We start from the raw sequence: 11,563 nt of genomic DNA on the forward strand, positions 1-11,563 counted from the left end.
GTGTGTGTGAGTGTGGGTGCAGGGCTGTGTCCTGTGTGTGGAGGTCAGAGGACGGCTTTCAGGAGTCAGTTCTCTCCTCCCGTCGTGTGGGATCCAGGCTTTGAACTCAGATCATCAGTCTTGCGTGGCAAGCATCTTACCCCTGGGCCATTTCACCGGTCCCCAGGACGGTTTTGATGCCTTGTGTTGAGCAAAAAGCAGGCAATTTTACTTGCATTTCATTTATTTTTATTGTTTTAAAAACATATTTACCTGTTTACATATCAAAAGTGAAAAAAAAAGCATTGACCAACAAAATTCAAGAACATTCGACCCCACATCTGGGGCCCCTGTGGGTACAGTGTGTGGCTGTCCAGTGCATAATGAAAAGAGGAGAAGGAGACGGAGGGAGAGGGAGAGAGAGAGGCACAAAAACACAAAGACTGAGTTGTTGTTTTTTCCGGTGGAGGCATAATGGATGCAGAGTGGCCTGCTATGAGACTGCATTCACGTTACCTTCTGGTGCAGGTTTTCAGGAAATTGGTTTTCTGATCATACCCCCAGCTGAGGAGGCTTTCAAAAATGATTATCTAACTAAGGTGGTTGACCGGGAGCTGGCTGTCTCTTTCATCCCTCCCCCCCACCCCCCACGTGTCCACTGCTCACATACAGCAGCCGGAAATGACACATTGAAGTGAGTCACCAGTGCGGCTCTGAGTCACCCGGTAATTGGAGAAAGTTCTGTCCTGTTAGGTCACACAGCCCCTTTTGCCATTCTGTTCCTGAATGCATTGGAAAAATGCGAAGCCACTTTGCCCTCCCTCAAATCTCTCTCTTCCACCCAATCTTTTTTTTTTCTTCTTCTTCTTCCTTTAACGTGGGCTGCCAAGCATCACCTTGGCAAGGTCCCTAAGGAAAAAAAGCCACGGGGGTGGGAGGGGGGAGGTGGGGGGGGGCGAGTACTGGGGTAAGGGTGTGTTGGGCTGCCACTAGGCGGCAGTGTAAGCCCCCATCACTGGGGCCACCCGGAGGGGCAGGCTTGTGGAGTGTCGCACCCCTGAGATACAGGAATACAGACCCCAAATAGGACACCGTGTGCCATGGTTTAAATAAAATGCTTTTTCCTTAACAGTGCCTTTTCTCTCCAACAGGCATACAAGAGGAAGAATGTGATAAATATTCACGCACACCCCTGGCCTCTCCCCTGCACCCCGCTGGGAGGTTGGGGGGATGAAGAGCCAGGCATACACACATCTGACCTTTCTTTTCACTGTTCCCCAAAGAAAAAGAGTTTGTGGGTTGAAAAAAGCTATGTAAACAAGTCACCTACACTCTGAAATAACCTATGCGTGCTGTGTCGGGGAGGGCACACAGGGAGCTGGGAGAGGGCTCAGTCCTGGGCAAACCCTGGATCCGTCCATCTGCTGGCCCTGGGAGCTGGGCAAGGTGGTCGTTTCCACGGTGCGCCTTGAGAGAAAGGCAGCGTTTCTTCCTGTAGCCCACGGCCACCCACCCCAGCCATGGCAGACGGGGGCAAGAGGTGGCCACAGCGTGACTGGAACACAAATGACTTTTGCCCAAGCATGCCGAGGGGAAGCCTTGTGGCCCCACCCCACTGGGGCGTCGGTAGGACCCAGGTCCAAAGGCTGAGTGTTAGAAAGATGAGCAGAAAAGATTCTGTGAGGTCTATGGTCTGGATCACAGACCTTTGTGGGACAGGGGAGTCCAACTCCTAGTGAGGGAGTTCGACTCTTTCCCCTTCGAGGGTCCGAGGTCTGGGAAGCTGGTTGGAAAGATTTACCAGTGTGGGAGTGAAAAGGAAATGCCTCCTTTTTCTCCAGAAAGAGTACTTAAATAATTCTTTTCTTCCGAGTTCCTGCTTATAAACGTCTCCAGTTTTGTCCCAAGTGAAGGCTTCTCTTCCTGCTGTTAAGGCTCCATCAATTGGCCCATGAAGAGGATTGTCTCTGGGGGAGGGAAGAATCATGCCAGGTGAGAAACTAAGGAGGTGAATGAGCTGCCAGGAGTCACAGCTGCCATGTGACTAAGTTACAACAGGGGTCCTGGCACTGTGTGGGCTATGACAGGGTGCTGGAACGGAATGGCCCCGAGTTCCAGAATCTTGGCTGAGTCCCTAAAGGCTCAGGGGACATCTGCATGGTGGGCAGGTACATACTGATTTTTGAGAGATAGCAGGAAGAGAGGAGAACGTTACGGGGTTCTGCTCACCTGTCGGATTGTGCCGAACCACAAAGAGGAAGGGTCTGTCCATAACCACCTCCTGAGGGGCCATGCGGGCTGAGACTAGAACGGCTGAAAGAGAAGGGACAACGTGTTAGGGTGAGCGGGATGTTGTCACTGCTGTAGTCCCAAGAGATCCAGCAACACTAGTCTATCTGGTGTCAGCACTGGGAAGTGATTTTCAGGCGGTTTAAAAGAAACTAGTCGTGGGTATGGAACCCAGAGCCTCAGGCATGCTAGAGCAAGAGTGCTACCACTGAGCCACACCCCAGCCCCTCACTGGGGGATTCTAGGCAGGGGCTCTACCACTGAGCCACACCCCAGCCCCTCACTGGGGGATTCTAGGCAGGGGCTCTACCACTGAGCCACACCCCAGCCCCTCACTGGGGGATTCTAGGCAGGTGCTCTACCATCAGGCTACATCCCCTGTCCTTGGTTTTCAGGACAGGGTCTTGCTTCTTTGAACTTGCATCCTCTGGCCTCAGCCTTCTAAGGCATGTACCACACTCTCTGGCTTCGGGTGGTTTCTTTGTTCTTTTTTTTTTTTTTTTTTTTTTTTTTTTTTTTTTTTTTTTTTGGTTTTTCGAGACAGGGTTTCTCTGTGTAGCTTTGCGCCTTTCCTGGAACTCACTTGGTAGCCCAGGCTGGCCTCGAACTCACAGAGATCCACCTGGCTCTGCCTCCCGAGTGCTGGGATTAAAGGCGTGCGCCACCACCGCCCGGCTAGTTTCTTTGTTCTTTATTGCCCTTAAATTTCCAGACTTCCTCTGAGCCCCGGTTTCCTGTAGGATTTGGTCAAGCTCTATCAATCACAGACATATTTGGGGCTCACTGCTAAGCAAACGTTTTAAATTCACTTCCCCCTACGATTTTCCTTCAGGTTTTCCTTTGGGGTCCTGGTCATATCCTGGGACCTCGGGAGCCATAGACGAGGCAGCAGGGTCCCAGGGGGAAGTGGAGCCATTTTCCACACGGAGGAACATGTTTGGGGGAGGGTGGTGACTGGGCTTGCTCGGGGCTCCCTCCCTGCAGGGTGACTGCCCCCCCCCCCCCCGTGGCGGGCTGACACAGGCAGAGCCCCACTCACCTGTGGAGGACGATGCCACAGTGCCGCTCTCGTTCACCTCGATCTTGACTTTCTGTAGTGCCTGGGCTACAGAGAGCTGCTCTTGGTCTGAAACAGAGAGGGAGGGGGGCGGGGACAGGTTAGCCACCACTCTATCCTCCCCGGGGGACCCTGACCCTCGGAAGCAATGACGTGAGAGGGTTTATATCTCACCGGAGAGACTTGTAAAGTCAGCCTGGATTGGGCTAAACATGTCCGTCATGCCCAGACTCTCCAGGGGCCCTCTGAGGTCCACCTCAGTCTCCAGAGAGAACCTGTGGACAGGAGCAGGGAACAGAGTTAGTTTGCCGTCCATCGCTGCTTCTCCCAGGACCTACCAGGTGTCCTCCAGGGCAGTGGGAGAGAGTAGATCCTGTGTTTGCCTTGACACAGATTCTCATGTAGCCCAGGCTGGCCCCAAACTCACTGCATAGCCAAAGATGATCTTGAACTCCTGATCTCCCTGCTTCTACCTCCTGAGTGCTAGGATTTACAGGTGTGCACCACCATGCCTGATTTATGTAGCGCTGAGGTTTGAACCCGGGGCTCCAAACAACTTGGGCAAGCATTCCACCAACTCAACTACTTCCCTAGCCCTGACCTTGAACTTCTCATCCTCCTGCCTCCTCCTCCCTAGTATGGGATTAGAAGTCTTTGAAATCTTATTTGGCTAGGGGGTCTGGCCTTTTTTTTCTTCCTTGCCAGAAACTTCTAATATTAATGAAACATTGTTCAGTCTTTCCACCCCCTCGAATCCGTGACTAATGGCTTTCCCCAAATAAGACAGCAGTTTGAACATAATTGTATTCCGTTTGACTGCAGGAGAGGAACAGGTTCGCGTTCTCCTGTGAGGGGGCTGGAGATAACTGTGGTCTGCAAGCTGTTTCTGAGCAGCTCACACAGTGAGACTTTTGGGGGGGCCCCTCTGCTTCCCACCAGGGCATGACTCATTATCTCCATCCTGATGAGGGAGAAAGACAGTAGACGTTCAGTAGCTAAGGCAGCTCAATCCCTCTCTTTCTCCAAACCTGACATTAGAGCATCTGGGAGTTTAGGGGAAGCCTGGGCTGGGGGCGTCCCTGTAATTCTGGAATTACCCAGTCACAGCCCTCTCCACCCCTTTCAGTTCTGCAGAAGGATTAGGGGAAAAGAAAAAAGACAAAAAAAAATCTGTTTTCTTCTTCTTCTTTTTTTTTTTTTTTTTTTTTTGAGGGGAGTAGGGGAGTTGTACCCAGAAGCTGTGGCCACTGCTCTGCCCAGTCTTGGGATTGATGCCTTTCATTGTTAGTGGGTGAGGGAGGGGGTGGGGTGGGGGTAGGAGACATTTACAAATGGGTGTCGAATGATTTAGAAGCTCCTACATACAGATTTCTCTAGCTCCTCTTTTGGTGGGTCTTATTATTATTATTATTTTTTCTTTGAAGATGGGGTCTCGTGTAATCCAGGAACAGAGTGAGGATGACCTTGAACCCCTGATTCTCCTGCTTCCAGCCCCCTCATGCTGGGATGACTGGTGTGCACCACCATGCTGGTTTATGGGGTGCTGGGGATCCAATTGAGGGCTTTGGGCGTGTGCACCCAGTCACCTGAGCTGTGTCCACCCCTTTCCCTGCACCCCTCCCCCTTTATGAGATAGGGTCTTGCTGCATCTAGCCCAGGTTGGCCTTATCGTCCCACACTAGCCTTTCAAGTGTCAGGATTACAAATTTGTGCCTCCATGCCTGGTCTATGTGGTATTGGGTTCTAACCTGGGGCTTCACACAGGGTAGGTGAGTACTCTACAAACTAAACTATATCCTCAGCAGTCTTGTCCCCATAGCCAAGGCTGGTCTTGAACTCACTGTCCTGCCTCAACCTCTCAGGCGTTAGGGCTGCAGGCTTGTGGCACTCTGCTTCACTTAGGCTGACTCTTACTGGGTGGGTATTTGGTGCATGGTCTACGTGGGGATGGGTTTTATAAAAACCTGTCTCCTCTCCAACAGTAGAAACTTTCTCCAAGCATGATGATGAAATAAGAAACCATAATCAAACCCAGGCTAGAAGGTTTCTCGTCAGCCTCCCACACATGTCCCTTCTGGGAAACTCCACTTGGGGACAGTGGCTTTAGGAAGGCTGGTGGATGTCGGGATTAGGGTGTTGGCAAGCGGGGTGGCTTACTTAGGCAGGATGAGGAGACGGGGCAGTCTGGTCATGTTCCCTTTCCATTGTCGGATGAGCTCAGCATCCAAGATGCTGGTGAGGGCGGAGAGGGGCACTTCCTTCTGGTAGGGCGCCGCGATGAACATGCTGAGGGTTTCGCCATGGTAGGGCAGTTCCAGGATGTCATAGTAGTGGCCATCAGGAGTGGTGAATTCAGCTGGGAAGAAACCACAATGGCACCTTGGAAATGGCTCCAGCTCATATGGAGTTCTTCCTAGATTTCCTCCTGCTTCCCCTGTCTTCTCTCCCTCTAGAAGGCCAAGCTCTCCTCCGTTCTAGTTTTGGAGGTCCTTTAACCATTCTACATCCCTCCCGTTCAAGTGTTTTCCTTTCTTTTCCTTTTTTTTTTTAAACTAGCTATATAGCCGAGGATGGCCTTGAACTTACTCTCGACCACACCTGGCTTATGAGATGAGCCTGGAACCCAGGACCTTACTGTTGCTGGATGAGCTAAGCTGTAACCAACCACACTCTTCCTATCTATGGTCTCCCTCTTGATCTTCACTATTTTCTGTCTGACCCCAGCCACTCATTATCCCCATCCTCATCCTCTAAATCCCAACTTCCCCAGCTTTCCCGAGTCGCCGGGCTTGTTGGCCCCAGGTAGCCATACTAGAAATCCCTCAGGAGAAGAGATAGGCTTCACAGTGGGCAGATATGGGTCTGGGAGACTATCTCCAGTTCAGCTTCATCTAGCATCAAAGAAACTGACATCCCCCCCCCCTTCTTGAAGTATCTCAGTATCTCCTGTCGGGAAGTCATTGCCATCACTTGGGTGTGTCCACCTCCTCTGCCCTCTTCCTCCCTCTGGGAGGGATGCCGGGTGCTGCCCAGGGTCTGTAGGTGTGAGATGTGAGGACTGGGGATCTTGGACTCACTGTAGTTGAACTTGTTGGTCTGAGCCATCATGGGCACAGAGACCGTGCTGCCATCGGACTTGTGGAAGAGGCGGTGGTGGGTGCTGGACGCTGAGAAGGGGGTCTTCCACTGGCCATTGAAGTAGAGGGCGTTCACCAGCACCAGACGCGTCAGATGGTCCACAGTCCCTTTGGCAAGTAAGTCGCTGATCATACCTAAGGGAAAGTGAGGCGGTTAAGATGTAAGATGGGGGCTGGAGAGATGGCTCAGAGGTTAAGGGCACTGGCTGCTCTTCCAGAGGACCCGGGTTCAATTCTCAGCAACTACATGGTGGCTCACAACCATCTGTAATGAGATCTGGCGCCCTCTACTGGCCTGTAGGCATACATGCAGGCAGAACACTGTATATAATAAATAAATACTTAAAAAAAAAAGTAAGATGGTTTTAAAGCATCTTTTTAGATGCTTCCCTTCTGTTCCCTGTTCTCAAATGGATGTACATTGAAGGGATACAAAGAGCTCGTGGGGGTTAAATGGATGGATTTGTTTTAAGAGTCTCAGGATGTCTTCCAGTTCAATATTCTCTCCCCCTCCCATTCCTTTCCTTCTTTCTTTCTTCCTCCCCCCCCCTCTTTATAGTACATTCTAGTCCAGAGCTCACTCCAAAGCCTAGGTTGGCCTTGAATTCATGGTAATCCTCCTGCCTCAGCTTCTCAAGAGCTGGGATGATAAGCACGAGCCACATCCCTGGCTTCATCACATTTTTCTTGGCTCTGGGATCCAGTTCAGCATCAGAATTAGATGCTCCTGCCTTCCCTCACGACACCTCTTCTTTTGGTCCCTAAACTAACAGTCTCAGAGGCACACCCACATCATAGTTACTGCTGTTCTTATTGACAGTGATGTCTTTGACATTGGTGTTGCTTTCGTTCATTTGTTTTCAAAAATTATTATTATTATTATTATTATTATTATTATTATTATTATGTGTAGGGGGGAAGTAGGAGATGTGCGTGGGTGCGTGCCTGCCAAGTGGAGGTCAGGGAGTGACTTATGCAGAGTTGGTTTTCTCCTTCCACATTTCCGTGTGGCTTCCAGGAATCAAATTCAGGTCGCCAGGCTCCACAAGAGCCTTTGCTGGTGGAGCCGTCTTGCTGGTCCTAGTGGGGGTTTTGGCGGTTGTGGTTGTTATTTGGAGGTGCTAGAGTAGCTGGGACTACAGGTATACTGTACACTGTACTGCATTCGCCTTGAACTGGTTAGTTTTCTTTCTCTCCCTAGAGTTTCGGTTTTGATTTGTTTGTTTGTTTGACAGGATCTTGCTATGAAGCTCAGGCTAACCCCAAACTCACGATCTTCCTACAGGGATGAGCCATTATACCCAGCTCTGAGTGCTCTTATGAAAAAGCCTAACCAAGGCAAATATGGTTTTTGGTTATAGCTCAGTAGTAGAGCATGCGCCTAGAATTCCCCCGTGAGGGGCTGGGGTGTGGCTCAGCGGCAGAGCGATCACCCAGCATGCATGAGGGCCTGGATCCCATCCTCAGCACCACAGGAGGAAAGGAAAAGGACAAAGTTAGCTATTATATGCTGGTTCTCGAAGCTGTTGCCTTTTCTCCACAAAGAACGAAGCAGAAGGGAGAGCTGAGGATGGGCGCGTTTGACCCCGAATTCCCTCCCTCTGCGCGCGCCCTCGGGACTGGCCTGCCTTCCCCACCCGCTTACCTTTGGTGTGCCTCTGCACCCAGTCATTGATGATGAATCTGGCTCTCTCCACCTCTGAGAAGTCCACCTGCTTCACCGTGGTCCTGAAGAGCTTGAAGAAGTGGGGCATGAAGCCCTGGACCAGCTCCAGGTCCCGCTGGACGAAGATGGCGTCCGCGGTGGTGATCTCGTTCTTGTTCCAGGGCCCCATGAGCTCCTTGGACAGCCGACGGAGGGCAGGGGCTGTGGTCTTCTCTGCAGAGGAACCAGAGCAGGATCCATTAGGCTCACGTTGAGCCAGGGGCTTTTATCTGGACCAGGTTTCCCAAGGAGGGCCTTGCCTCACCAAGATGGATGGGGCTCTTCCATTCCGAGGGAAGTCTCTTTCCAAACTGTAATACCTCCCTATTCTTTCTTTCTCTCTCTCTCTCTCTCTCTCTCTCTCTCTCTCTCTCTCTCTCTCTCTCTCTCTCTCTCTCTCTCTCCCTCCCTCCCTCCCTCCCTCCCTCCCTTCCTTTCTCTTTTTTTCTTGTTCATTTTTTTGAGACCAGGTCTCACCCGGCACCTCTGGCCTTGAACTCACAGAGAACTGCCTGCCTCTGCCTCCGGAGTCCGGGACTAAAGGCGTGTGACATCATGCTGTCTCCGCTCCTTTGTTCTCCCCTCCCCAGCCCTCTCTGAGGAGGGTCTCACGCTGTAACCAGACTCTATGGACTGCTTTGCCCCTCGCTATATAGTCCTAGATGTCTTGGAAGCTAACAGAAATCCCCCTGCCTTTGCCTCCCCTACGCTGGGATTAGAAGCATGCACTACTCCACTCAGCTCTCAATGCAACCCTTTTTGCATGCTTTCACAAAAAGTCTCAACTCCTATTTTTTTCTTTAGGTTAGCATTTTCTTCTCAGTTCTTAAATGATAAGGGTTAGCCTGCTTCCACCCCTCCCCCACCTCGTACCCTTGCAGCAGTCTTCCTAGGGGCCTCCCGGTGCTGGGATGACAAGCCTCAGCCAGCCTGCTGGCTTGGCTCTTCTGTTTGGTTTTGTGACAAGATCTCGCTCTCTATCCCAGCCTGGACTGGAGCTTGCTACGTGTAGCCCAGGCTGGCCTCAAATTCATAATCCTCCTCCCTCGGCCTCCCAAGGGCTGGGACTACAGGTACATACCACCGTACCTAGGTAGGCTGTTTGTATAATAATGGTGTTATTAAGTAATTCGTGTTCATAATCCTCTTACATATTTACTCAGCCCGTGTGGTAGGCATTTTTTCAGTTGTCCCCCCCCCCCCATTTTACAGAAAATAAAACAGAGGTTTACAAGAGTCAAGGTCACAGGTTTTTTGTTTGTTTGTTTTTACAGGTCTCATATAATCCAGGCTGTTGCTAAACTCAATACATAGTCAAGTATGAGCCCGAACTCCTGATCCTTCCAGCTCCACTTCCCAAGTGATGTGGTTACAGGTGGATACCACCACCTCCAGTTTGATTTGGTGTTGGGGATGGACCCGGGGCTTTGTGCTTGCTAGGTGAGCTATATCCCCAGGGCCAAGGGGATGTAAGCACAGTTCGTATGTTCTGTATCTACTGGCTGGTACACCATGGCCAAGTCAAGGCCGTCTGACCCAGAAGCTAGAGAGAAGATGGGTGGTCCCGGGGCTGCAGTTGGACATGACTGGACTTGGCGATGCCGGAGCCAGCCCCCTCTGCCTTCTCTGTTTGCTCTGGCCCCTAGTCTGAAAGAACCTCCTGACCCTCTCTGCCTCCCACTCTCCCCCGTCTCTCACCATTGACTTTGAATCCCATAGCGTCTTGGATCTGCTGCTGGGTTTCCCCTGCTGTGGTCAGCTGCAGCATGGCCAGGACCGAGGACACCCCGTAGGGAGAGAAGACCACGTTCCGGTCCTTGGAGGCCTGGACCACATGCTTGAACACTTTGACCCCGAAGTCGGTGGCCTGATGGGCTGTGTGGGACTCTCGGGGATGTAAAGCAGATCCTCTCCCAAGAACCAGAGCCAGGCCCAGGGCGAGGCACGCTAGCGCTGAAGTTATCTGCATCCTAGGATGAATGGAAGAGAATCTGATAAGATGTTTCTGGAAGACTGCCCGGAGCGGGACATGGTGCCTCAGTCATGGACTAGGCTCTCTCTCTGTGTTTGTCTCTAGCCTGTAAGAGATCAGTCCGGTAAATTCACATTCATTAAGATCCCATAATGCAATTGGATGATGAGCTCATCCCCTTCTGCCTCCAACCAATTCTTTTATTTTTTATTTTTTCCAGACAGAGTCTTGACTCAGGGGCCCCTGTTTCAATTCTCCCAAGTGCTGGGATTATAGGCATGCAGTACTGCCCATAGGTGCTAACTGATTTTCTACCTGTGGAAATCTTAGAAAAACACCCCATGTATCTCTCTCTCCCCCTCTGTGGGGTTGAGAGACCTTTGGACAATGACAATTATTCCAGTTGTAATAACTCCCTTATCACAGTTCACCAAACTACTGCTCAAGTTAGCAGTATGGAAAAAAAAAAAATTCTCTGGGGCCCATAGAACCGCCCAGTGGGTGAAGGCACTTGCCACCTGGCGTGACCCAGAGTTCTATTCCTGGGACCCACATGGCAGAGCTGACTCCTGAAAGGTGTCCTCTGATTTCCACACTTGAACTGTGACACACGACTGCACACACACACACACACACACACACACACACACACACAAATGCAATTTGTAAAGTTTTGGTTTGGTTGTTTTGTTTTCTGTTTTTTTAACTAAAGTTTCTTTGCTAAATTGAGAAAGGGGGGGGGGGTGCTGGACTGAGGGACGATGTCTTTGCTTCTGGGACCCGGGGTTAGAAGTGGGATTGGACCATCTTTCTCGACCACCTGTGATCCTGGTGGGGCCAGGGCGGGCTAAAGGCAGCAGAGTTCCAGAACAGGGTGGGAGAACACGGAGGGAGAAGCGGGCGATGGACAGAGACTTCTGGGAAGGGAAGTTCTCTTCCGTAACTAAGCCCTAGGTGAGGGAGCGAGCTTGCCTCTCTCCTACCTGGAGCCTTCAAAGGCGCCTTGTGATTGGCTCTTCGTCTTGCTTGTCGGCTGTGGCTCAGCTGCGGTTGGCTGCGTCCTGCGGGAGGCGGGTGTGCGGGGTTCCTCCTTCACAGTGCTCTCCGGGCTCTGCAGCGGCCTGATCCAGCTGTGCTCTGTCTTGTGGCTTCAGGCTCCCTTTATACCAGATGTGGCAGGAAATAGATGAACTCATGTTCCAGCCCCACCCACTCTCCAACTCTGGAAATGTCTGGGCTGCCCGCCCGCCCTTCCCCTCCCCCGTCCCTCCCTCCCTCCCTCCCTCCCAAGGATTTGCTGGGACATGTGTGTGTGTACGTGTGTGAGAGAGCATGAGGGATAATTGAGCAAACCCTGGTTGCCTTAATCGGAACATCCCTGTCGGTTTGCCTTCGGCTGGTCTGTCGTCTCGACCCCTGGTGGT

At 51.5% G+C, this 11,563-nt stretch overlaps 1 protein-coding gene across 1 annotated transcript; it reads right to left on the minus strand.

Moving 5' to 3' along the window:
* Positions 1-205: 205 nt before the first annotated feature.
* On the minus strand, positions 206-11,339 carry Serpine1 (serpin family E member 1). The gene is made up of 9 exons (XM_006971249.4): positions 11,123-11,339; positions 9,866-10,137; positions 8,108-8,341; positions 6,403-6,597; positions 5,483-5,681; positions 3,500-3,600; positions 3,308-3,394; positions 2,209-2,292; positions 206-1,946 (listed from the first exon to the last, which is right to left on the minus strand). Exons 2-9 carry the CDS (start codon positions 10,134-10,136, stop codon positions 1,909-1,911), a joined length of 1,209 nt encoding a protein of 402 aa, XP_006971311.1. The 5' UTR covers position 10,137; positions 11,123-11,339; the 3' UTR covers positions 206-1,908.
* Between the last annotated feature and the right edge of the window lie 224 nt (positions 11,340-11,563).

This window comes from Peromyscus maniculatus, chromosome 23 (genome assembly GCF_049852395.1).
Source record: "Peromyscus maniculatus bairdii isolate BWxNUB_F1_BW_parent chromosome 23, HU_Pman_BW_mat_3.1, whole genome shotgun sequence".
Classification (NCBI taxonomy): Eukaryota; Metazoa; Chordata; class Mammalia; order Rodentia; family Cricetidae; genus Peromyscus; species Peromyscus maniculatus.